Consider the following 27,648-nt stretch of genomic DNA (forward strand, 5'->3'; position numbering starts at 1 on the left):
AAGTGCCTTCTGGGCTTTTTTTTGTGTGTGTGTGATTTCTATCCTCCTCACGGCCACCCCCCGCCCCCAACACATACACAGACACACACATGCTGGCACAGCTTCCTGTGCTTGCTGGCTCGTCTCTTTCACAGAATTACTGTGGTCCTATTAACCCTGGGTTCAGTTGGGATTTCCATTTTAAAAAATAAAACCCTAAGTCTATTATTTGTTTATTAGTTTTGGCTGCGCCGGGTCTTCGTCGCTGCCCGGGGGGCTTTCCTCTGGCTGCGGTGAGCCGGCTTCTCATTGCGGTGGCTTCTCTTGCTGCGCAGCGCAGGCTCTAGGCGCTCAGGCTCAGTAGCTGTGGCGCATGGGCTTAGCTGCTCCAGGGCATGTAGGATCTTCCAGAACCAGGGATCAAACCTGTGGCTCCTGCACTGGCAGGCGGATCCTTAACCACTGGACCACCGGCTGGGGGAAGTCTGAAATTTCCATCCCTAGGTCTTGGCCACCGCCTCTCATCATGGAGATTTATTTGTCCCTTTTCCTGGAGTTCGGTGGGAACCTGAGGGCTGGTCAGTCCCTTTGCTGTTGACCTTGCCCTAGGAGCTTTCTGAAATCTGGCCTCCCAGGCTCTTAGGAGAGCACAGCAAAAGAGAGCTTGGAAAGAAAATTTAAAAAAAAAAAAAAATGATCCTTGAGTATTTCTAAGACGATCTCCTGGCGGTACAGTACTTGGAACTAGAGAGCAGAGGGTGGGCTCCTCGCCCTTGAGAAGAGAGAAAGGGAGTGATCCAGATGATGCTTCTTGCACGGGGCTCTTCCCGGGGGTTTTCCCAGGGGGCGGGGGCGGGGCGGGAATTGGGTTGTGTCAGACTTAGATTCACTTTATCTAACCGCACTGTTTCTAGAACTTCACCTTTCTTCCCGAGTTTCCTCCTCCGCTTTCAAAAGCATATGTGACCCCATGCCCATTCCTTTCTCTTTAAGTCACCAGATTCCTTTATGGGGTTGGCAGCGATGCTCTGGTAGCCCCGGGTCCTGTCGGGGCATGTGAGTGGCGCTGGTGCTGAGGTTCGCCAGCTTCTACACTCAGGGGGATTTGAAAGTGTTTCAGGACTGGGTCTTCCTCTCCCCTCCCTGCCGGACACTCAAGGGACCGGGGAGGTGGAAGGGAGCTCTTCTTTAGCCAAGAGAAGAAAAGCCGCCTATCGCCTGCCCCAACTACCCACACTTGCTCTCAGCTTCCCTTCCTCATCCCTCCAGCCGCTCCCCGAGTCTGAAGCTCTAGCCCAGTTTGAAACACCCCTCCCGCTTTGAAGGAGGCTGGGCCGGCCGGGGGGTTATTTTGGGAGCAGCCTCTGAGATCCAATGGCCTTGTTAGGGCAACACTGACCTTTCCATCCCAGGAGGAGGGTAGGATTGGAGGGGGGCGGGGCAGGTCGCGGAATCACAGCCCGGCACACCCAGGGGGGGTGGAGGAGAAGGGGGCCAGCCGGCTGCCGGGAATTCAGCCTCTGAGCTAGGGGCTGTCACCGAGGAAAAGTTCTCCTTTCTGAAGACAGACTGGGGACCCCTCCACCCCACCCCTCCCATTGCACTTCTTAAAGGGATCACAGCACTTTTTCCTTTGGCTCCATGGAAGCCAGGTTGGGGACACTCCGTGGAGACTTCGAACATTTCCTTCCCGCTTCCTCCTCGGTTGGCAGCCTTCCTCTGGCCGACTGAGTGGGGGCCTCCCAGGCATGGCACTGACCGCCCGACCCAGTGCTGACTTGGCTCCTAGGTTCCTGCAGCCTCGGGTGGCATCTCGCTTCCCTCCTCCCGGGGCGCGGTGAGTCAGGGGGGCGCCCAGCCCTGAGCTGCTTGGAGAGAATTGCTGGCACCCCCTCTCCCCATCACCTTCTCCCCCAAAGCTGGAGAACGGTGAGGAGGTCGGGGGCTATGATGAGATGAGCGGGGGTCGCTTTGACTTTGATGATGGTGGGGCGTACTGTGGGGGCTGGGAGGGGGGCAAGGCCCACGGGCACGGCTTGTGCACGGGCCCCAAGGGCCAGGGGGAATACTCGGGCTCCTGGAACTTTGGCTTTGAAGTGGCGGGTGTCTACACCTGGCCCAGCGGAAACACCTTCGAGGGATACTGGAGCCAGGGCAAACGGCATGGGCTGGGCATAGAGACCAAGGGACGCTGGCTCTACAAGGGCGAGTGGACACACGGCTTCAAGGGCCGCTACGGGACCCGGCAGAGCAGCAGCAGTGGTGCCAAGTATGAGGGCACTTGGAACAACGGCCTGCAGGACGGCTATGGCACCGAGACCTACGCGGATGGAGGTGAGCCTGGCCTGCAGCCTGCAGACCTGGGGAGGGGCCAGATGGGGTGAGGAAGGTGGCGGAGGGTGGGGCAGGAGGGGCCAGGATATGATTTGCTGTGTGGCATCGGGCAAGCAGCTCCACCTCTCTCTGCATCCATTTCATTGTCAGGAAAAGTGAGGCCAGTAACAGAGCTGCTGAGAGAATTGGCAGACATGCTTGGTACAAGGCCGGCCATAGAAACACACATTCAAGACACATTCAATAAGACACCACTGCCACTGTGGCGGGCTAGGTGTACAAAGAGCTCTGGAATATACTCCAGAAGAACTGGTGTCTAATGTCAATTTTGCCATGAAAATTATTTTCAGCCAGTAGATCATGAAGTGTTCATTCATTCATTCATCTATCCACCCCCATCCACTCATCCATTTACCCATCCATCCATCCACCCACTCATCCATCCATCCACCCACTCATCCATCCATCCACCCACTCATCCATCCACTCATCTATCCATCCATCCACTCATCCATCCATCCATCCACTCATCCATCCATCCATCCACTCATCCATCCATCCACTCATCCATCCATCCATCTATCCACCCAAGCATACTTTTGTTCAGTGAATATTTCTGTAGTACCATTTATTCACCAGGCATTGTAAAAAGGGTTAGAGGTAGAGAGAAATAGGATAGAGTCCATGGGTTCAAAGATATGCGTGCAGACAAACAATTATATACAAGTATTCACAGTGTGCTGTGGCAGAAAAGGAAAGTTAGGTCTGAGGAGGTCAGGGGAGGCTTTGGAGGAGGTGACATTGGAACTGCATCTTGATGGGAAGATTGTGTTTGTGAGGCTTGTAGACAGTGGTCTCAGGTATAGAATGGGCTCCTGACTGGGTTACCTACTGCTGGCTATCTGGTGAGGGCTCAACCTCCAATGCACCTGGATTTTAACAGGTTGTTAACAGAGTTTTCGTGGCACAATGGCTGGCTAGAATTGGACTAAATCTGGCTCCACATTTCCTAATTTGGTGACCTTGAGCTGTTTGCGGAACCTCTGCAATTCAGTGCAGTTCAGGTGTTTATACTAGTCACTGCGCAGAGCACTGGGGATGAGCAGAGAGCAAACTTCACATGTTCCAGTTACCAAGTGGAGTTAGTCCCTGCAGGCTTGCTGGGCATCAGTGAACCAGGCAAAGTGGTGCAAATATGCATGTGCAGAAAGTTCCTTCCCTTCCCTACCCTATTGCTCCTCCCCACACAGTGTGTGTGTGTGTGTGTGTGTGTGTGTGTGTGTGTGTGTGTGTGTGTGTGTGTGTGTGTGGTGGCGGGGGGGGCGGGGGACCATGGATGTGAGTCACAGGGACACAGCAATATTTCTGGGAAACTGCAGGCTGATGTCCCAATATGTCTAAAACAGGGAAAACCCATTCATGCCTTCACAGAGCACAAGTGATGTGTCAGGCACCCTCCCAAAGCAAGTCCCAGAGTCCAAGGCAGTGAGCAAGCAAAGTCCTCAGGAAGCTCCCTGTCTAGTGAAGAAAACAGAAATAAACAGGAAAACAAACACAGATGCAATTTCCAAAAGTTACCTGTGTTACAGAAAAACTAGCAAAGAGGGAAGAGGGTAATTTTTTTTGGAGGGCGGATGTCTGAGTACTTAAGTGGGGAGGATGGGAGAAGGAAGGAAGACCCCAGGCAGAGGGAATGGCGATTGCAGAGGCTCTGAGGTGGGACTGGGCTTGGCATGTACGTGCGTACAAGGAACAGCAAGAGCGCCTGGGGGCAGGGAGGAGTGGGAGAGGCATGGACGAGGGGTGCAGGCTGGGCTGCAGGGGCTGCCGCTGGAGATGTGGGCAAAGGCCAGGGCACGAAGGTTTGCAGGGCCCTGGGTTTTAGCCTAGGCATGTCCAGGAGCCCTTCGGGCCAGGTCATTGGGAGGTCTACCCCTCTGGTTTGTCAGAAGCCCAGATTCTCCTCTTGGATGAGACAGCTCCACATCCAGGGGGTCTGGAAACCTCAGAGATCCTCTCCCCCAAGCACAACCCTCCAAAATTAGATGTGGCCACTGCTTCGGAAAATCTCTTTAATCAACCTGTCATCAGTTTTCCCAGGGGTTGTTAAGGACCTGCCCTTTGCCCCATCCTGGGTAGCACTGAGGGGAATGTGGACAAATAAGATCCTGGGATTAGGGACGGCTGGGAGCCGGGCAGCCTTGGATCACCACTCTGCCCCTATCGTATTCTCTGGTCTCTTGGAGCTTCAGTTTCCTCATCCCTAAAATGGATTTATACTAACCTCTCCTAAGCTTTCTCATGGGATGAATGTGCAGTTGCCATTATTACTATTAACTATCACTAATTCATTCAGTAAATATTTATTGAGTGACTATTAGGAAGCCAGCACTGGGTGGGTGGGGTGGGGGATGGGGAGAGTGTAGAACTGAACAGGATGGGAGAGGTCATCCTGCCTTCCAGGGAATGTAACAAAAAATTGTGTTGGGTGCCAAGCAGGGATATGCTGGGGGCTAAGTGAGCAAGCGGGTGGCTAACCAGACTGAGGCAATCAGGGAGGCTTCCTGGAGGAAGTGACAAGTGGGGCTCTGAAGTACAGAGTGAGCCAGGTGACAACCTGGAGGATGCTTGCTCCGGGTGGTGAGAACAGCATACAAAGACTGAAGTCCAAAGCTTGCTGTCCAGCGGAGATCAAGCTGAGATTTGTGTCTTATTCTGTTTTGAGAAGCCTTGATCCAAGCGATAACACATCTGCTTTTCTCCATTCCCTGGCTTACCTTGCAGTCTGATGTTACAGGTGTCTGCCTGCTCCAAACCAAAGAGTAGCTTTCCAAACTGGAGGTGTCGACCCATTGGCCAAATCAACTTAGTGGGTCATGACTTCCATTTTAAAAGAAATAAAGAATAGAACAGAACAGAATAGAAAATATCAGAGTGTTTCATAGAGAATGAGATTAAAGTATTGATTCCTGAAATGTTTGTTCAGTTGGAGATTATATATCTATATTTTGTGTATCGAAACATCTGTTTATGTGTATATCATGATTCAGATGTATTTTTTGTTGCAGGTCACGGTCAAAAAATAGGAATATTACTGTTGTAAAGTGACTTGACCTGACATCTTCATGGCTGACCCAGTCATTCCTAAAGCCACAGACGCTCCCTCTCCCCCTCTGCTTGTCGCCTTGGCTGGAAGTTCCAATTCTCTGGTCAGAAGGGGAAGGTAGTCCAGGCAGAGGAGTCTTCCAAACCCTGCCCTAAGCCTCCTGGCACCCCTCCCCCATCTATAGCCCCACATTCCTCCCCTGGCCATATATAGCAAAGCTAAAAATAGCTGCTGACTTAAAGCCCAAAGCCAGCACACCCAGCCCTTAAGTAGTAATCCACAGCTGCATGGCTGCCTGGCGGTTCCCACCCGAGACCCACAGACTAGAACGGCCACTGGTGATCTTGGTTTTCCTCTGATCTTGACCTGGGCCTGAGCCTAGGATTCCAAGGCCCACGAATGGCCTGAAACTGCAGGACTCTCTGTGTTTTTCTGGGAGGTATTTCCTGCAAGAGCCATCAAATTCTATAAGGAATCTGGTAGTCAAATAAATTCCAGGACCATGGATCTAATTCAGTAATCCCCTCCCCAAAATGTGCAGCAGGAAAAAGCAAGCCCAAGGTTGACTTTTTTTCCCCCTAAAGCTAATAATAGTTAACATTTTTGGAGTGTGAACGATGTGCTTGGTGCTGATCTGGGCACATGGCAAGCATTGTGTTACTTAAACTTTCACTATAACCCTTACAGGGAAGTACTATTATTACCCCTATTTTATAGATGAGGACACTGAGATTGACAGTCCTCTAATTGATAAGAGGCTGAGATGGAATTTGATCATCATAAGTGACAATTAAATATTTTATACTATAAATCAGCATTTTAATAAATGATAAACAACTACACAAAATAATCAAGACTGGCTACATACTTTAGGGACACGGTGCAGAACAAAAATGCGGGGCCCCTTCTTCAAAATTAAGAATTTCAAGATGGTGACATCAGAGCCTTAAACCAAATTCAGGGCCCTTCTGAGTTCAGAGTCTTGTGTGACTGTACAGGTTGAATGCCCATGAAGTTGGCCGTATCAAGACCAAGTAGTAACAACTGTCTTCTCCACCATTTGTTGAATCTTTACCAGTTTTTATTTTTTGGCTCCACTGGATCTTAGTTGTGGCACTCGGGCTTAGTTGCCCCAAGGCTTGTGGGTTCTTAGTTCCCCAACCAGGGGTAGAACCTGTGTCTGCTGCATTGGGAGGTGGATTCGTAACCACTGGACCACCAGGGAAGTCCTGAATCTTTATTAGTTTTTACCAGACTCTGTGACAGTAGTAATAACCATCTCTACCATTTACGGAGTCTTTACTAGTCTTTATCAGACTCTGTGCTAAGAATCATACATGTATTATATTATTGAGGCTTCTTAATTCTCTCTTCTACGACACTAGTGACTTTCAAATTTTTATGATTATATGATTATATTTATGATTATAACCCACTTTAACATATGTATTTTCTATTATAGTTCTATGCATACATATAAAAATGTAAAACTGAAACAAGTCATTGTGAAGTAATATCTCTCTCCCTATATGCTATACTTGCTATTTTCTTTTATGTGATCTCATTGATAGAATTGGGCTTCCCTGGTGACTCAGCTGGTAAAGAATCCGCCTGCAGGTTCCTGGGTTCGAATCCCTGGGTTGGGAAGATCCCCTGGAGAAGGGAAAGGGTACCCACTTCAGTATTCTGGCCTGGAGAATTCCATGGACTGTATAGTCTATGGGGTCACAAAGAGGTGGACACGACTGAGCAAATTTCAATTGATAGAATTGTTATTTTCTCTTTCTGAGAGAATTAAATGATGTATTGTTATACATTAAATACTTAGAATTAGGCATGTGGTTAGTGCTTTGATTATTATTATTATTACATGCTGAAGTGATGGTATTTTTATGTGTAAGTATGACAACTGGGTCAAAAATGGAACCTTCTATGCTCTGGGTACAGATTTCTTTGTTTTTCCCAACGCTGATGGCTTCAGCTCATTTTAGCCTAACTGAACATGGAAGTTAAATGAATTTTCCAAGCTAGAGCCCTAAGTAGCTCAGCTGGTAAAGAATCCGCCTGCAATGCGGGAAACCTGGCTTCGATCCCTGGGTGGAGAAGATCCCCTAGAGGAGGCCATGCAACCCACTCCAGTGTTCCTGCCTGTAGAATCCCCATGGACAGAAGAACCTGGTGGGTTACAGTCCATGGGGTCGCAAAGAGTCAGACACGGCTGAATGACTAAGCACAGCACAGAGCCCTAAGTAATATCTGCTGTCACATGACCTGGGTCTGTGCCGTGTATTCCTTGAAGAAACTTAACTTTCATATTTCTTTCTATATTTGCTCCCCAAAGGAATATCATTTCTATTGATCTATGTGTCTATCTTTGTGCCAATATCATGATGTCTTGGTTACTGGAACTTTAAAATAAATTTTTATTTATTTATGTTGTAAATTTTTATTGGGGTATAGTTGATTTACAATGTTGTGTTAATTTCAGGTGTACAGCAAAGTGAATCTGTTATACACCCACTCTCTTCTAGATTCTTTTCCCACGCAGGCATTACAGAGTATTGAGAAGAGTTCCATGTGCGATGCAGTAGGTCTTTCTTAGTTATCTGTTTTATATACAGTAGTGTGTATGTGTCAATCCCAATTTTCCATAAAACAAGTTTTTCAATCAGAGCAAATCCTCCAACTTTTCTTGTTCAAGACTTTTCGGGTTATTCTAGATTATTTCCATTTCTGTATACATTATAAAATCAGCTTGTCAATTTCTACCAAAAAGGCCTGATGGAAATTTGATTAAAAACACATTTGATGGATCATGAGGAAGTATATTCAGCACAACTTCACAGGAACCAAAGGCAATTTGGAAAGAAGTGATTATGTTAAGTCTTCACTAGGGAATTTGAGAGACTCATCCATACAGATCTGTGCAAACTGTCGATCTTGTTGCTTTTGTAAAAGAATTATTTAATGTATTATTTTTGGCTGTGCTGGGTCTTCGTTGCTGCGCATAGGCTTTCCCTAGTTGTGGCAAGTGGGGGCTGCTGTTTGTTGCAGTGCCCTGGATTCTCAGGGCTTCTCATTGTGGTGGCTTCTCTCACTGCGAATCACGGGCTTTGACGTGCACGCTTCAGTAGTTGCAGCTCATGAGCCCTAAAGCATTGGCTCAGTAGTTGTGGCACCTGGGCTTAGTTACTCCAAGGCAGCCAGGATCTTCCTGGACCAGGGATCAAACCTGTGTTCCCTGCATTGGCAGGCAGACTCATAACCACTGGATCACCAGGGAAGTCTTTTGTTGCATTTAAATTCTTTTTTTCTATTTTTTGGATCCTAGTTAGTTTTCTAACAATTGGATGCATTGTTCATACTGATGCATTCATTACATTCCTTTTATTCTGTCAGTTCAGTTCAGTTTATTCCCTCAGTCTTGTCTGAGTCTTTGTGACCCCGTGGACTACAGCATGCCAGGCCTCCCTGTCCATCATCAACTCCTGGAGTTTACTCAAACTCATGTTCGTTGAGTTGGTGATGCCATCCAACCATCTAATCCTCTGTCGGCCCCTTCTCCTCCCACCTTCAATCTTTACCAGCATCAGGGTCTTTTCAAATGAGTCAGCTCTTCGTATCAGGTGGCCAAAGTACTGGAATTTCAGCTTCAACATCAGTCCTTCCAATGAACACCCAGGACTGAGCTCTTTTAGGATGGACTGGTTGGATCTCCTTGCAGTCCAAGGGACTCTCAAGAGTTATTATGAGTAAAATAGTTAAAGAAAAATGCATTTGATTTTTACATCAATTTGGAGGGGATGGACATCTAAACAGCAGTGAGCCTTCCAATCCATGGACATGGTATATATCCTTACTTACGTCTTCTTTAATTTCATTCAGCAATGTTTTAGCATTTTCCGTGTCTTACACTTTTTTAAAAAGTAAAATTAACAAGTATTTTATTTCTTACGATAGTATACATGGCATTTAAGATTTCCTTTTTCCTATTGTTCATTGCTAGGTTATAGACATATAGCTATTTTTGTACATTAGCCTTCAGTCCTTTTACGTTACTAAATTAATTTCTTAGTTTTGGTGGGATTTTTTGGGGGGGTTTTCTTCAGGTTTAAAAGGAACGTCTTTTAGTTTAAAAATTCTTGATCGCTATTAAAGTTTAAGTGTAGAGAATCTAATGGGACTAAAGACATGTGTTACTAAGCACTTGGGGCTTCAAGTGGCCAGATCTGAGTCCAAGTCCAGGTGGAGCCACCTCTTCATTTTACAAACATGGGCATATCATGTGGCCTCTTTTATCTTCCATTTCCTTTTTTTCCACTAAGGCTGTCAAAATCTCCCTCAAAATATGACTGAAACAATGAAATGAGATAATCCATGAAAAGGGCTTAGCGTGATGCCTGGCTCAGAGGAATGGCTGAAATGTACACCTTCTTTTCCGTGTTTCCTTCGCAGACCAAAGGGCGAACTGATTCAGGATGGTCTGAACCACAGCTGCCTCTGTTTGGGGAAAAATATTTCAGTACAAACCTAGCTTTTGATTTTGGAAGCTTAAACTTGACTTAAGAAGCCAAGCCTTTGATTTGCTTAGTTTTGCGTTGGGTCCTGCGAGTGCAGGTGGAAGCCACATCAGGTGGATTCCATTGCAAATGTAGAATCAGCATAATTGAACCTCATCTTGAATATCTCACGTCCCAGTTCACGGCCAGGGGTCAGCATGACAGGCAGCTGGGCTACTGTGATGGCAGCTTCTTGGCATTTATCTGGGCCCCCAGGGGAGCAGAGTGGACCCTGAGTAAGACAGGGAAGTGGACGTCATTCGTCCTCCTCTCTGCGGCTTTGTTCTCTGGGATGCATGTGTCCAGCTGGCCAAATCTCCCCAGACGTGCCCCTGCTGTCCAAGGCCAGGCCCTTGGCATTCATCAACCTGGCATGTTTCCAGCGCCTGCTAATTCCGTGTCCCCAGCAGCTGTTCCCTGGACCAGCCCTGGGTGCCACACCTTTGTGAGGAATGTCCAGTTTCGTTTTCTAAGGGCCCTGGTTGAAGGCAGAGTGTGGGGTGAGGGAGACAGGCTTGTTTCCTGCCTTAGACCTAGTTCTCGCCTATCCCTTCCCAAGCTGGAGCCACAGAGTAGGTGGGTGTTAGGTCTGGTCATGACTGATTCCCCTACTTACTCCTGCATAGCTGAGAGTTGAATGGCCCAGACTTGCCTGGCAGAATCCACAGGGCTACCCAGGGACATAGGAACTCCAGAAGCCCCTCCCCTCTGGCAAGGAGTGAGCACCTCATGCCTGGAAGCATTCAAGTATGAGATGTGCTGCTGACCACTGTTTGAACTGTGTAGAATGGGCGCGACACCCCAAGGCCGGAAGGTGGCCCAGTTCTGTGTTTCATGCACCATGCTTTTCTTCCTTTTATTTATAATACAACTTGAATCCTTTATGTATATCATCTTAACAAAGTGATCAAATTTCACATTGCTGACGACAGGACAACTTGGCAACAGGGGCCCTTGGTGGGATGTACAGAGAAGGCTGTCACTTCCCCTGTGTAATATTCCTATGGGACAAGTGTGGAGAGAGGACTGTTCATGCAGAGCCTAGGAGGCCGTGGTAAGAATCTGGCTTTGATCCTGAGCAAAATGGAGGCTATAAAAGTGACACAGTTTGGGATGGACAGGTACACACTGCTATATTTAAAATAGATAACCAGTAAGGTCTTACTGTATAGCAGAGAGAACTCTGCTTAATGTTATGTGGCAGCCTGGATGGGAGAAGAGTTTGGGGTAGAAGCGATACTTGTACACGTATGGCCAAGTCCTTCTGCTGTCCACTGAAAACTATCAGAACGTGGTTAATTGGCTATACTCCAATATAATATAAAAAGTTAAAAAAAAATTTTTAAGTAATATGAGGGAATTTCCTGGTGGTCTAAAGGTTAGGACTCTGTGATTCCACTGCAGGGGGCACTGGTTCCATCTCTGATCAGGGAACTAAGATTCCTACAGGCCTCATGACCAAAAAAAAAAAAAAAAAAAAAGACTTACTCTGACTTTATTTAAAGGGATTGCTTTGTGTTGGGAGACTGGGGGAGGAGACGGTGCAGACAGGTAGAAGCGCGGAGACTGATTAGAATCAGTTATTGCAGTGATACAGCTCAGAGGCCACGATGCTTTGGACCAGCCTCCTGGGGCAGCAGAGGTGGGTAAAAGTGGTTGAACTCTGTGTCCATTTTGAAGGTGGAGCGGATAGATTGGCCTCATGGGTTGCAGAGAGGGTGTGTGGAGAGAAAGAGGAGTCAGGGAAGATTTCAAGGCCTGAGCTGCAAAGGATAGCATTGCCCTAAGCTGAGATGGAATGAGGATTCAAAGAGGTAAGGGCAGGAGCTCAGTGTTGGATACTGAGGGTGAGGGATGCCTGTTACACAAGCCACGTGAACGTAAGGGTTGTGCGCAGGCCTGCACACAGACAGGGGCCTCGGAGCAACCAGTGGCATCTGAACCCAGACCCTCTCCCCTTAATCCCTTTGCATCCCCCACCCTCAATTATTCCTGGCTTCCTAGGCCTTCAGCATGGCCGAACTGACCCAGGACCTGGCAAGGTTGCTTTCCCCCAGGCTCCAGGATTGTCAGCATCCAGGCAGGGTCACTCGATTAATCCCCTGCCTCCTGTGCAAGCTAGGAGAGCAGCCTCTATGTGTGTGGGGGTGTGGAACCCTGCAGGCTACCGGAACTTGTTATACACCCAGTGCAAACCAACCCTGATCCCAGGAGCTGGTCGCCCATGCTGTCAGCCCCTCTACTTTGGGTCCCCTGGTGGTAGTCCTGGAAAGTGGAAGACCACGGAGCTTTGATGGGAGGGAGCATCTGGGGGCCATGGGAAGAGACATTGGTGCCACCTTGCAGGCGAGCCAGAGAGCAAGGCCTTGGGATGGTTACAGCAAAAACAGAATGTCGTCTCTACAGTCACCCAAAGGGACTGTTCAGTGAATCCATGAGACCATGCGAGGAAGGACTAAAACCGTTAAAAAGACAGAGGTCCAGGGGTTAAGACTCCATGCTTCCACTGCAGGGGGTGTAGGTTGGATCCCTGGTCCAGGGAACATAATCCCGCATGCCAAGTGGTGTAACCCTCTGAAAAAAATAGAAGTGAAACTATTCTTCAATAAAAACTTTTTTTTTTTAAGAGAGAGGGGAGGAAAAAAGAGACAGATTCACCTATACTCATACAGAAAGGAATCTAAAGCATTTTAATCAAACAAGAGCAACTGGATGAATATTGAGTGCCTACTATGAGGGGGGCAGTGTTCTCATTGAGAGGGAAAGTGGTAGCATGGGGAACAGCTAATCTCTTAGTCCACTTGTGCTATGCACAGGCTTGTAAATAAGCAGAAGAAATCCTGGAAGGACCAAAATTGTTAACAGTGATTACTCCTAGGGAGACAGTACAGAGATTTTTTTTTTAATAATTAAAGAATATATATTTATCTATTATATATATCTAATATATATTTATCTATTTGGCTGTGCCAGGTCTTAGTTGCAGCATTTGAGATCTAGTTCCCTGACCAGGGATTGAACCTGGGCCCTCTACATTGGGCGTGCAGAGTCTTAGCCACTGGGGAAATCCCAGTACACGATTTTTTAGTTTAAACACTCCTCGATTGTTTGAATTTTATGCAGTGAGCCTGTGCAACTTTGTGATTTTTTCAGAAGTGCCTTCCCTTAAACAGATGAACAACACTTATGTGCCGACATGCTAAGAAGCCTTCAGGTACAAAAAGACTTTGGGAGCTCTAAGCAGAGCCCCCCAGAATCTAGGCTCAGATCCTAGATAGTTTCCCTTTGTTCCACCCCACTCTGGGGTAGGCTGCTCTTCAAGGCAAGGCAGGAGTGAAAGGGCAAGCCAGGCAGGTGATCTGTTCTTTAGTCCCAGCTGAGCCACTGCCTGGCTGTGTGACCTTGGGCAGTTCCCTCTACCTCTCTGTGCCTGAGTTTCCTCTCCTGTATAATGAAGGGCTGAACCACACTTACTCCTAGAGGTAAGTCAATTTCTCTTATGCGCAACATCAGCTACTTGACTGTGGCTGTTTGGAGACGCGGTGAAGGGAGCTGCATGGCCGTGTTAGGAGTCACCGTTATGATCGATTAGCAGTGTCTGCTGTGGACACAGGATGGATGGGAAAGAGGTGGCCCACATGATAGGTGACTTGTTGCCTTGGACTAGATGCTCTTCAAGGTCCACTCAAGCTGTGCGCTTCTTGGAACTGAAATAACGCCACTCACCCCTGCACTGAGGTCACGTATGTCCACACTGTGCATGTGCAGAGAGCAGGAATACGACAGTTAGTAGTGGCTACAGGGCTGCCACTAGCTCCTACTGATGCGTGACAGCCATTGTTAAGCTTTTGGGAATGTTGCAAACTGGCTGTTCAACTGTTGGTAGCTTGATTGGCCATGGGGAGGAATATTTAGATGATAGAAATTAGTCAACACTGTGAATGAGGGTAGGGCTTCCCAGGTGGAGCTAGCGGTAAAGAAACTGCCTGCCAGTGCAGGAGACGTAAAAGATGCAGGTTCGATCCCTGGGTTGGGAAGATGGAGCCTGGTGGGCTACAGTCCATAGAGGTGCAAAGAGTTGGACATGACTAAAGTGACTTAGCATGCATGCACACACGTGAATCAGAGTTGTTTTTCCAAGGAGCTGTTTTACCAGCATGCCATGAACACTGTACTAATTAGTATGAAATGCCCTTGTCTCCTTCTCACCCAGATTTAGGTGACCAACCCTCCTGATCTGCCTGGGAACTGTCCTGTCCTGGCTTTAGTACTGAAAGTAATAAAGTTTCTTGGGAAACTCCTCAATCTCAGGCAAATGGGGAAGACTGGCCACCCTGCAATCTTTTCCTAAGAAGTGAAGGGAACCAATGTTTGTTGAGAGTCAGAGGTCTCCCCTAGATAACTCACACTTTACTCACAGCAACCCTGAAAAGAAGCTGGCTCCGCCCTTGCTGGGTGGAGATACATCCAAAGAGAACTTGTCCAAGGCCAAGTACTCATGCACTCAATTGACAGTATCTGCTGAAAGCCTTCTATGGGCCAGTCATCACACTGAGGGTTGGAGATGCTGTGATGAGCAAGGCAGTCTTGGTTCCCTGCCTTCAGAGCATACATTCTAACAGCAGAGACCAGCATCAGACAGTTATTTAATTACAACATGGTATTTATAATTTGAAGGGTAAGTAGAAGGGTTAATGAGCTGATGATGTGTGAACCTAATCTGGTCGAGTAATCAGAGAAGGCTTCCTGGAGGAAGTGATATCAGCCTTGAGGCTAAGATCTGAAGGATGGGTGACCAGAGGACCACACTGCTGTGCCAGGCAAAAGGAATATCGAGGACTTCCCTGGTGGTCCAGCGGTTAAGAATCCACCTGCCAATGCAGGGGACACGGGTTTGACTCCTGGTCTGGGAAGATTCCACGTGCCCTGGGGCAGCTAAGCCCAAGAGCCAAAACTACCAGGGCCCACACTCTAGAGCCTGCATGCTACAGCCACCAAAGCCCATGTGCCCAGAGCCCCTCCTCTGCCACAAGAGCAGCCACTGCAAGGAGAAGGCTGCACACCACAACCAGAGAGTGGCGGCCGCTGCCGCAACTAGAGAAAGCCCACCCACCAGCAAAGACCCGGCTCAGCCAAAAAGGAATGCTGTTTTTATAAGAAAAGGAATATTGAGTGTAAAGTTTGGAGGTGGGAGCAGAGCATTTGTGTTCAAGAAAAGTGGGAGCACAGAGACTCAGAGGAAGAATGGCATATATGAGACAAGGGTTGGCAGGACCCAGGCCATGAGGGTTTCCGGGGTCACAACGAGGAGTGTGAATTTCATTCTTACAGGGGAGGCTGTGGGACACCATCAGACATCCCTCAGGGCCAGGGTTCTTATTCCCCTATTTGCCAGGAGTGTGGGTTGCTGATGGCTCATAGCTGGGCACTGCCTTCTGTCAAAAGGCCTCCCTCTGGGGGTGACCCATAGTTAATGAGTTGATGCCAGAGTACAAAGCCTCATTGTTTCAATTTCAAACTACTCTGAAGGGTCATACCAGCTCCAGTGACCCCATGGGATCTGTGCAGCTTCTTCCACTTACGGAAACGTGCTTCCTTCCTTACAGGTGTTTGTCCTGAGAGTCCCCCTCCCGCCAAAATCACCCACATGCAGTCTCAGCCTCAGAATCTGTTTCCTAGGGGACAATCCTTCCTCAAGGCACTGGGAAGCTGTCACAAACCAGGTTTTACGTCATCAGATCTGCATCTTAGAAGGGAGAGGACTCCGGTGGCAGCGAAAGGTGGATTGAAGTGGGTATCCGGGGAGGCAGAGACTAGGGAAGATGCTATCGTCTCTCCGGGAGAACTGGTGCAGCCAGACTGGGTGGATGGGGTGGAGATGAAGAGAAGGGTGTTTGGGGGTATTAAAGAAAGATTCAGGTTTGATTCTGAAGCCCAAGCAATTTCCATTATTCTTTGCTGCCCCTAGAGATGCCTCAGGCTTGCTTGACTTGCTCTCGCTGGGACACGGGGTCCGTGGTCATTACCAAGGTGGGTTAGAACTAAGCTGGGATGGGTCCCCTCTACTCAAGAGCATCTATGTGGGTGTCCATGGTGTGGGCCCGTGTGCTCACCATAATGTGCATACCTGGTTTACCTGGTCTGATTTGGGGGTGCTTGGACAAGAGCTATGACCATTGGACTCCCTGGTCCTCACTCCCCTACCTGTCATGTACACGCATGCCAAGTTGCTTTAGTTGTGTCCAACTCTTTGCAATCTTAGGGACTGTAGACCCCTAGGCTCCTCTGTCCATGGAATTTCCCAGGCAAAAATACTGGAGTGGGTTGCCATTTCCTACTCCAGGGGATATTCACGACCCAGGGATTGAACCCGCATCTCTTATGTCACCTGCATTGGCAGGCGGGTTCTTTACCACTCGCGCCACCTAGGAAGCCGCAAGAGTTGTCTTCCTTTGAGCCTTAAGAAGAACTTGGTGTGTGTGTGCCAAGCCGCTTCCGTCATATCTGACCCCTGTCTGAATCTGTTGATGAGGCTTCCACGGTCCTGCCCAAAGATCTTGAGCTAAGTCCTAAATAGAGGACCTGGAGAAAAGGATCAGGGAAGGCTGTTGGACAAAACAGACAAGATATGGACAAGATAGCAGCTCTTAGTGGTATGAAGTGACGAGTGTTTGGAGGAAGGAGGTGGCCTGGGTAGTTTTCTGAAGCAGATGGCTTTGAAAGTGGGCTTTAGTGGATTTGGAAAGACAAAACTCAGAAAGTGAGCTGGGACCAGGTCATGCAGACACTGGACTATCAGTTGAGGACTTCCATGGACAGTGGGGACCCCCGGAGAGGAGCCTGTCCTGCTTCCTTCCTCTCCATCTCTCCTCAGTCCGTTGGGGACACTGACATTTGGATCTCAGACAGTTTCCTAGAAATAGGCAGGTGTCATTGGCCAGAGGGAATGGTTTTCTCAGTGTCTAGTCTGTATTTGAAGGCAAAAATTCATGGTCTGATCCACATATCTCTTCTCTGTCTCAAAGTGGACTCTGTGTCTCCTAGACTCCCTGAGGGTTTCTCTCTCTCTTTTTCAAATCACACTCATTTCCTTTATATACTTTTTAAAAGTTAATTTATTTTTTACTGAAGGATAATTGCTTTACATCCCTGTGGGTTTCTGAATGGTTGCATTTCTTTAGGGCTGAGATTTGGATGGAGGCTTCTGAACCTTTAACTTGTAAAGGGTGTTGTCAGGCTCTTAGAGGTGCCAAGAAGGCACTGGTCTGGATGCTCAGCTGTGATCTCCAACAATTGCCACACCGGTATGATCATGAGCAAGTCATTTACATTTTTCATTTCAATTTTCCTGGCTGTAAAATCAGAATGATTATACCTGTATCTCTTAGGGTATTTTTTTCTGTCTGTAAGTAACAGAAAGCCCTAACTTCCAAATGACCTAAAACTAACACTTCCCAACAGAAATATAATGTGGGCTCCAAATGTATTTAAAATTTTCTAGTAGCCACATTTTAAAATGTGAAATCAATTTTAATCAAATCTTTTTTTTAATTGGTAGAAAATTGCTTTACAATGTCACATCTTCTATTTAACTCGTTATCCAAAAAAACTGTCATTTCTACATGTAATCAATATATAGTTATTAGTGAGATATTTTACATTCTTTTCTGTACTAAATATATTCAATCCAGTACTCAATAACCACATACAGCTAGTAGCTACCATTATTGGACAGCAGAGATCTTTTTTAATAAGGATAATTTCTAATTGTACATAACAACACTCCAGAGGTAGGGAAGTCTCAGGATCAGTTAATTTGGAGGTGCAACAGCATCAGCAAGAACCCAGACTCCTGCTATCTTTTTGTTCTGCCATCCACATAGTGTGAGTTTTGCTCTCAGCTAGTTACCCTCGTGGTCCCAATATGGCTGCCACTGCTCCAGGAGTCATGTTCACATTCAACAACATCCAGCAGAAAACGAGGGTATGTTTCTCCACATGTATCTCTTTATTAGGGCTATGAACCCTCTCTTGTCTCCCTTGCCCCAACCCACTAGCCAACTTACCCTTGAGTCTTAAGGTCAGATTTCATCACACGCTCATGTCTAATCCAATCACTGGCAAGCTAGATAGACTTTAATGCTTGACTTAGAGCAATCAGGATTTGCCCCTGGATTAAGAACCTTTCTCAGAGTCACATGGGAGGAGTACTGGACACTTGGGCAAAAATTGAGGCTCTGTCACGCAAAGTGTTGGGTCAGCAATTGTAATGTCATTTCCCAAAATGGGTTCCATGGAACCCATTCCTAATCCTGATAGATATTCTTCAGGATGGCCTTCTGAATAAATAGCAATACCACTTGGAGACTCATGGTCCCCAGGAGCACTTAAAGTGTAAATCAGGATTTACCCCTGAATTGAGAATCTTTCTCAGAGTCACATGGGAGGAATAGTGAAGAATTAAGAAAAATTCTTGAAAAATAATTCTTCTGGGGACTTCCCTGGTGGTCCAGTTGCTAAGACTCTGCGTTCCCAATGCAGGGGGCCCAGTTTGATCCCTGGTCAGGGTGCTAGAGGAGGAGGCAATGGCACCCACTCCAGTACTCTTACCTGGAAAATCTCATGCACAGAGGAGCCTGGTAGGCTGCAGTCCATGGGGTCATGAAGAGTCGGACACAACTGAGCAACTTCATTTTCACTTTAATGCATTGGAGAAGGAAATGGCAACCCACTCCAGTGTTCTTGCCTGGAGGACCCCAGGGACGGGGGAGCCTGGTGGGCTGCCGTCTATGGGGTCGCACAGACTCAGACATGACTGAAGCAACTTAGCAGCAGCAGCAGCAGCAGGGCACTAGATCCCACACGTCCCAGTTAAGACCCAGAGACCCAAGCACTGCCAAATATATATATAAAATATATTTTATAATATATATAGTTTATATAAAATACATAAAACAATATATAAATTAATTCTTCTGGCATAGTCTCACAGTCAGAAAAACTCATTTCATTTAACCTCCTCAAGTTGTCTTGACGTCAGAATTTTTTTTCATGACAAACTATTAACACCAGTTTTGAGAAACACATTTTTTGAGAGCCTGCCTCAGTAGATCATTAGGTTGTATAGCTGGGAGAATCTTCTAGGCTATACATCTCTAGTTTGGCCTCTTGTGGTCTGAACAGAATGACCTGCACCTACCATGTTGGGAAAATTCCAATGGACCAGGTAGAAGACAGAGTCCCCAGTGACTCAGGTCAGAAGCATCCTTTACTTGAGAAAGAAAAACAAAAGTGCAGTGTTGCCCTAAATAAACTCATCCAAACCTTGCATTCACACCCTATGGGAAAGTCACACATCAGGGTACTGGCATACAAAGACTTTTATTCTCCTTGTCTTAGTTTCAGTTACCCATCTGGTATCTTCTTTCCTGAGATGGACCCATCTCTTTGTCACAGCAGATGTATTCACACTAATGTTTAAAACAGAAGTAGAAGCCCTCTAATCTGCTGTCATCAATGCCAAATGCAACTTGGTTAATTGAATATTAGTGAGAGCAGAGAAAGATTTTTAAATGATTTATAAACCTTAAGATATTCATTTTTAATGTATTTTCTCACTGCACCATGTGGCCATTGGATTTCAGTTCTCCAACCAGGGATCGAACCCGTATACCCTGCATTGGGAGCTCAAAGTCTTATCAATTGTACCGCCAGGGGAAGTCTCTTGTGATATTTAATTTATATCACGTTTAGGTATGTGCTGTGTTGATTCTGTGACCCCCTGGACTGTGATCCCCCTCCAGGGGATCGTGCCAACCCAGGGATCCAACCCAGGTCTCCTGCATTGCAGTCAGATTCTTCACCATCTGAGCCGTGAGGGAAGCCCAAGAATACTGGAGTAGGTAGCCTATCCCTCCTCCAGGGATCTTCCTGACCCAAGAATTGAACCAGGGTCTCCTGCACTGCAGGCAGATTCTGTACCAGCTGAGCTACCAGGGAAGCCCTGTCACATTTATGTACAGAGTGTAGATATTCAGTGGAGTTTCTCATTGTCTGCCTTCCATTCCTGTAATGTATCATTTACAATTTCCGGTTTCTGTTGGTTTCTTTAAAATGGAGCAAAAAATTAAATTTAATTTATTAATTAAAAATTTATAATTTTTTCCCAGTCTTTTATAGTTATCCCATTTATGCCAAGTTTGAGAGCGATTTTTAAGGAACTCTCTCCCTTGCTGCTGCAGCTATTGCTAAGTCGCTTCAGTTGTGTCTGACTCTGTGCGACCCCATAGATGGCAGCCCACCAGGCTCCCCCGTCCCTGGGATTCTCCAGGCAAGAACACTGGAGTGGGTTGTCATTTCCTTCTCCAATGCATGAAAGTGGAAAGTGAAAGTGAAGTCACTCAGTCGTGTCTGACTCTTTGCGACCTCATGGACCGCAACCTACCAGGCTCCTCTGTCCATGGGATTTTCCAGGCAAGAGAACTGGAGTGGGGTGCCATCACCTTCTCCTCTCCCTTATGAACACCCAAAAACATTCATCTTATTTTTGGAGAAGTTAGACTCTCTTTTTCTGTACACTCATCAGTCAGTCAGTCAGTCAGTTCAGTCGCTCAGTCGTGTCAGGCCCTTTGCGACCCCATGAATCGCAGCACACCAGGCCTCCCTGTCCATCACCAACTCCTGGAGTTCACTCAAACTCACATCCATCGAGTTGGTGATGCCATCCAGCCATCTCATCCTCTGTCGTCCCCTTCTCCTCCTGCCCCCAATCCCTCCCAGCATCAGGGTCTTTTCCAATGAGTCAACTCTTCGCATGAGGTGCCCAAAGTACTGGAGTTTCAGCCTCAACATCAGTCCTTCCAATGAACACCCAGGACTGATCTCCTTTAGAATGGACTGGTTGGATCTCCTTGCCGTCCAAGGGACTCTCAAGAGTCTTCTCCAACACCACAGTTCAAAAGCATCAATTCTTCGGCGCTCAGCTTTCTTCACAGTCCAACTCTCACATCCATACATGACCACTGGAAAAACCATAGCCTTGACTAGACGGACCTTTGTTGGCAAAGTAATGTCTCTGATTTTGAATATGCTATCTAGGTTGGTCATAACTTTTCTTCCAAGGAGTAAGCGTCTTTTAATTTCATGGCTGCAATCACCATCTGCAGTGATTTTGGAGCCCCCCAAAATAAAGTCTGACCCTGTTTCCACTGTTTCCCCATCTATCTGCCATGAAGTGACGGGACCAGATGGCGTGATCTTCGTTTTCTGAATGTTGAGCTTTAAGCCAACTTTTCCACTCTCCTCTTTCACTTTCATCAAGAGGCTTTTTAGCTCCTCTTCACTTTCTGCCATAAGGGTGGTGTTATCTGCATATCTGAGGTTATTGATATTTCTCCTGGCAATCTTGATTCCAGCTTGTGCTTCTTCCAGCCCAGCATTTCTCATGATGTACTCTGCATATAAGTCAAATAAGCAGGGTGACAATATACAGCCTTGATGTACTCCTTTTACTACTTGGAACCAGTCTGTTGTTCCACGTCCAGGTCTAACTGTTGCTTCCTGACCTGCACATAGGTTTCTCAAGAGGCAGGTCAGGTGGTCTGGTATTCCTATCTCTTTCAGAATTTTCCACAGTTTATTGTGATCCACACAGTCAAAGGCTTTGGCATAGTCAATAAAGCAGAAATAGATGTTTTTCTGGAACTCTCTTGCTTTTTTGGTGATCCAGCGGATGCTGGCAATTTGATCTCTGGTTCCTCTGCCTTTTCTAAAACCAGCTTGAACATCTGGAAGTTCACGGTTCACGTATTGCTGAAGCCTGACTTGGAGAATTTTGAGCATTACTTTACTAGCGTGTGAGATGAGTGCAATTGTGTGGTAGTTTGAGCATTCTTTGGCATTGCTTTTCTTTGGGATTGGAATGAAAACTGACCTTTTCTAGTTCTGTGGCCACTGCTGAGTTTCCACATTTGCTGGCATATTGAGTGCAGCACTTTCACAGCATCATCTTTCAGGGTTTGAAATAGCTCAACTAGAATTCCTTCACCTCCACTAGCTTTGTTCGTAGTAATGCTTTCTAAGGCCCACTTGACTTCACATTCCAGGATGTCTGGCTCTAGATGAGTGATCACACCATCGTGATTATCTTGGTCATGAAGCTCTTTTTTGTACAGTTCTTCTGTGTATTCTTGCCACTTCTTCTTAATATCTTCTGCTTCTGTTAGGTCCATACCATTTCTGTCCTTTATCGAGCCCATCTTTGCATGAAATGTTCCCTTGGTACCTCTAATTTTCTTGAAGAGATCTCTAGTCTTTCCCATTCTGTTGTTTTCCTCTATTTCTTAGTTCATTGGTTAGAAAACAAATGTTAATAAATAACAATATTTCAGTAATGGGTCCAGGGCTTCCCTATTGATCGAGTGGTAAAGAAGTGACTTTGCAATGCAGGGGATGTGGTTTCGATCCCTGCACTGGGAAGATTCCACATGCCTTGGGGCAACTAAGCCCGTGGACCACAACTTGAAGCCTGCACACCCAGAGCCTATGTTCCGCAATAAGAGAAACCACCTCAGTGAGAGGCCCACCCACTACAGCTAAAGAGTAGCCCTTGCTCACCACAGCTAGAGAAAGCCTGCACACAACAGCAAAGACAGCGTAGCCAAAGATAATTAAGACAAACAAATAAGTAATGCATACAGTAGAAGTGAATAGATTTAGGAACAGTTAAATAGACAGACAACTCCACATGTGGAAACAGGGGCATGGATCTGCTAGAGCACAGGCTGCCAAATGGGTACATCAAGGTGCTAAGGGTCTCAGTTAGCAGGCTTTACAACAGAGGGACAGAGCATGCTGGCTGATTGGAGGTCAGTGGAGAACATTGACAGAATGCATATTACAGTCAACTGATATACTTTCTAGTATCCAGGTCAATTAAGCCATAAACTCTGGCCCCAGAGGGGTGGATCTTATACGACAGATGTGGCTTCCAGAAACTCCTCCATTCTGTGTGTAGGGGACAAGTCTCACTGATGAACAGATTCCCCCAAATGTTCTTCCTCTCAAGGACAGAAGCTCTGAGGCCTCCCTGACTCAGGAGTATCCCCAAACCAGCAAAAGCTGGGCATCCCAGGATACAAGTCCACCTTCTTACAATCATGCAGACCTAGGCAGAAAACCAGAGCTGGTCTCATTCTCTCCTCCCTGGCTCCTCTTCATCTTCCCAGTTAATCCTTTCTGGGCCAGCTTTTCTGAGCAAAGACTTTGACCTGCCAAAAAGCTAGCCTTTATTGAGCACTTGCTGTGTGCTAGCTGCCTGACATAGAGTTCACTTAATCTTTGGTCAACCAACCCTCCCCATTCCGCTGCCAACCAAGAACTGGACAGTCATCTCTCTGGATCACACTGCTGGGGCTGCCTAACGTTTATTTCTGTGATGATTAAATAAATCCAATCTATTGCTGGCACTAGACTCCACGCCCCTTGAGGGCAGGAACTACATCTACTTATTTGCACTGCATCCCCAGCACCTATGCCAGTTCATTGCAAACACTTGATTCAAAGGAATGAGTGAAAAGCCACAGGAAGGAGGTATCATTACCTCCGTGTTATAGTTATAGACATAACTGAGACTTAACTGGCTTCAATAACTTATGCATGTTTTAGAACTACCCAGTGTCAAGAGTTACGATTAAAACTCAAGTTATTCTTTTTGATATAATTTTATGCATCTATTTAGTTTTGGCTGGGCTGGGTCTTTGTTGCTGTGCAGGCTTTTCTCCAGTTTTAGAGAGTGGGGGCTACTCTCTAGTTGCAGTTCTCAGGCTTCTCGTTGCAGTGGTTTCTCTTGTTGTGGAGCACAGGCTCTGGGTCACGTGCGCTTCAGTAGTTGTGGTAAGCAGGCTCTAGAGAACAGGCTCAATAGTTGTGGCACATGGGCTTAGTTGCCCTGTGGCCTGTGGGATCTTCCTTGATCAGGGATTGAACCCGTGTCTCCTGCACTGGTAGGCAGAGTCCTTACCACTGGGCCACCAGGGAAGCCCAACCCAGATTATTCCATACTAAACCTCAACGAGAATTGCAAGGAAAAGGCACTATCTCGGTTTTATTAAACTGAGGAGTCTGGTCTGTATATTAGGATGGCATTTACTGTGGTTACAGCCATCATCAGTATTTTACAAATATCCCAGTAACTCCCAGAGTTAGTTGTGAATATTCTTGGCAGCCACTGCCAGTCCCAACTGAGCACTTACTATGAGCTGAGTTGTGAGGAAAAAGACACGATACAGTTCCTGACCGTGAAAGAACAGTGAGGTTCACTCAGGAGATGCTCCCAGGCTCCCCAGGTGTTCACCCAGGGCTTCCTTATGCCTGGGTACTGTGTAGATGCCGCTGCTGCTGCTAAGTTGCTTCAGTCGTGTCCAACTCTGTGCGACACCATAGACGGCAGCCCACCAGGCTCCCCCGTCCCTGGGATTCTCCAGGCCAGAACACTGGAGTGGGTTGCCATTTCCTTCTCCAATGCATGAAAGTGAAAAGTGAAAGTGAAGTCGTGTCCGACTCTTCGCGACCCCATGGACTGCAGCCTACCAGGCTCCTCTGTCCATGGGATTTTCCAGGCAAGAGTACTGGAGTGGGTTGCCATTGCCTTCTCCGGTGTAGATGCTGAGATCATGGCAAATAAGCTAGATAGGATCCCATCCTTCTTGGAAGCCACAGTCTGGTAGGAAAGGCTTAAGGTGAATAAACGGTCATAATCATTGTTTGGCTGTGACTGCACACACACAATGCTCAGAAGTACTGACATCACGTGGCAGTATCTGGTGGGGGCTGGGGGAGGGCTCAAGAAATCATCCTAGGTGAAGTCAGATTTAAGCTGATGCTTGAAATGTCACTAGAAGGTGACTGGGGAGGAAAGAGGAGAAAAGCACACCAAGAAAAAGAGGGGAGGCATGTGCCAAGGCCCTGAGGTAGGAAAGTGAGTATTCCTGGAGAGCCATTCAGGAGGAATCTGGAGAGGTGGGCAGGGGCAGCCCACATCAGGCCTTGCAGGCTGCTGAGAATTTTGGCCCTTACCCTGCAGGCAAGCCCTGTAATGTCTATAAGTTCAAGTGAGGGGCCATCCCAAAGGGTATGAGGAAGCACTTCCTTACGCAGAGGGCCCTTCTCAGCCAGATGGCTATGGGTGGGTTCCCCTCTCCCGCTTTGGATGCATGCTTCCTCTCCCCAGAGAGAACTGTCCTGTCTTAGAGAGAGTCAGGCAGGGAATGACCCCAGCACTTGGCTCTTCCCCTTCCCAGGGCCCCGTCACTCCCGACCTCCCCTGGGTGTCTGCGCTTCTTGTCACTTGCTTGTAAGTTTCCTAATATAGCCTGGCCGTTTCCTCCCCAACTGGAGGCCAAGAGCCACTCTCCTGTTGCAATCTCAGTTTTTCTTGGGCTTAAAGGGGCCACGTCAGCCCATCTCATGCCAAATTTAAGCTAAAGGTAGATTGGTTGATTTGATTTCACAAACTTATTCAATCCAGAGATTAGCTTTTTTTCTTTCCTCCAGTTTACCATCTTCTCTGTCCTGTTCTTGTCTCATTGTCTGTCCAAAATGTCCTGTCTCTTGTCCACTTCTCTGTCTCATTTTTTTTTCTTTTTTGTTCTAAGACCTTTGGAAGGAGCACAGTCAGATATGGATGTGAGTTGTGACACTCTGCATTTATTAACTGTGTCATGTTGGGTGAGTCTTATAGGAGCCATTATAAACATCTCTCTGGTCATTTTTGCAGATCCATTTTCAGCTGGCTAGAGCAGAAAGAAGAGAAAATAGTTATAAAATGCATGCTATTCACTCACTCATTCCTTCAACAAATATCTATCAAATATTGTTATTCAACAATATTTATTGAATAATGTTATCATTTTAGGTCCTAAGGATACAACAGTGAACAAAAAAGAATGGAAATCCTGCATTTATGGAACTTACATTCTACTAGAGAGACATGCCGTGTGTGTGTGTGCTCAGTCATGTCCAACTCTCTGCAACCCCATGTAGCCTGCCAGACTCCTGTCCATGGGATTTTTCAGGCAAGAATACTGGAGTGGGTTGCCATTTCCTTCTCCAGGGAATATTCCCGACCCAGGGATTGAACTCGCATCTCCCATGTCAGCAGGTGGATTCTTTACCACTGAGCCACCAAGGAAACCCAGGGAAGATAGTCAAAAAACAAAAGAGAAAGCAAAATATATGTAATATTAGATATGCTATCAAGGAACAAAAAGCAAAGAAGGAAGGTGAAAGACACCTGGGTGGGGGTTAGCATTTTACTTATTTTTACAAACATTTACTTAGTTAGTTGCATCGGGTCTTGATCACAGCATGCGGATCTTTGTGTGTCACGCAGGAGCTTTTTTGGTGCAGGGACTCTCTAGTTGTGGTCGCAGGCTTTGTTGCTCTGCAGCATGTGGGATTTTAGGTCCCCGACCAGGACTCGAACCTGTGTCCCCTGCATTGCAAGGTGGATTCTTAACACTGGACCACCAGGGAAGTCCCAGGCAGATTGTAATTTTAAATAGGGTGGTCAGGTAAGCCTCAGTGAGCAAACACTTCAAGGACATTGGGAGGGAAAAGAGTTCCAAGCAGAGGGAACAACCAGTGCAAAGGTCTGAATGGGAGCATGCCTGTTGGGTTGACCTTAGGGGTCCCTTAGCAGCCATCCTGGGTATTTGTTGGGAAGCCATTTGGTTGTTTGGTTAACCAGGGCTGCATATCAGCTTGTATTTAAAACAAAGGCTCTGAATTGCCCCCTCACTTCAGCGAACATGAAGTGTCAGGCACTGTTCTGTATACTCCAGGCACAAAGATGGAGGCAGAGAAATGGCTTTCAGGGGTGCTGCTGTGGGGAGGAAGATCAAGAACAGGTGTTGGGGAGCTGCGAGGGGAGGTGACGAGTTGGAGATGTGTGTCACATCTGGGGGCACCTGTCTTCAAAGTGGAACTGCAGAGGGGAAGAGGTTGGAGATATAGTCAGGATAACCAGCAGGAGATAGGTGGCAGTTATAAAAGCACCAGATGATGCAATCCCCCAGGGAGGACAGGGGAGGCGGGGGCAGGTCTTGGATGGAGCCCCAGGGAGCACAGCCTGTTAGGATGGCGGTGGAATTCATATGAAGTTATTTTGTAGCTTTGTATCAGCTTGTTCATGCAGCTAGGTGACCACACACACTAGCACAACTTTGCAGAATCACAAAATCACAGGCATATCTTTTCCTTCATAGTTCATCAGCAATATTAACTCATTTAAACCTCCAACAACCCTATGAGGTAAGCGGCAACTGTTAATCTGTTCTAACCGGTGAGAGAGCTGAGACAGAGAGGTTAAGTCACTTGCCCAATGTTACACAGCTAGCAAGGGCCAAGGCAGTATTCAGACCCAGCAGCCTGGCTCCGGAGTCTGTGCTTCTAACCACTGCTCTCTTCTGCCCCTCTATGCGTGTCATGGTCACATGCACAGATTCTAGTTCCCAGGAGCTGTGTTCACACTCACGGACACACAAGGCCTTCTTGCTAATAGCTCCCTGTACACGCCACTGTCCTGTACACATGTAGTGTCACACGGTCTCAGTTTCATTAATGCGCCCAACCTCACACCCTCACTCAGCATCGGGTGTCTCAATCTCAGGT

General features: G+C 47.0%; 1 protein-coding gene across 1 annotated transcript in view; it reads left to right on the forward strand.

Annotated features, from left to right (window-relative positions):
• The first annotated feature begins 1,422 nt into the window (after positions 1–1,422).
• JPH2 (junctophilin 2) overlaps positions 1,423–27,648 on the forward strand; it is a 73,027-nt gene continuing 46,801 nt past the window's right edge. Inside the window, exon 1 of the mRNA XM_040248770.1 lies at positions 1,423–2,313. Within this exon, the coding sequence (XP_040104704.1) occupies positions 1,935–2,313 (379 nt within the window). The 5' untranslated portion in view covers positions 1,423–1,934. The remainder of the gene's footprint in view (positions 2,314–27,648) is intronic.

This window comes from Oryx dammah, unplaced genomic scaffold (genome assembly GCF_014754425.2).
Source record: "Oryx dammah isolate SB20612 unplaced genomic scaffold, SCBI_Odam_1.1 HiC_scaffold_10, whole genome shotgun sequence".
In the NCBI taxonomy this organism is placed as follows: Eukaryota; Metazoa; Chordata; class Mammalia; order Artiodactyla; family Bovidae; genus Oryx; species Oryx dammah.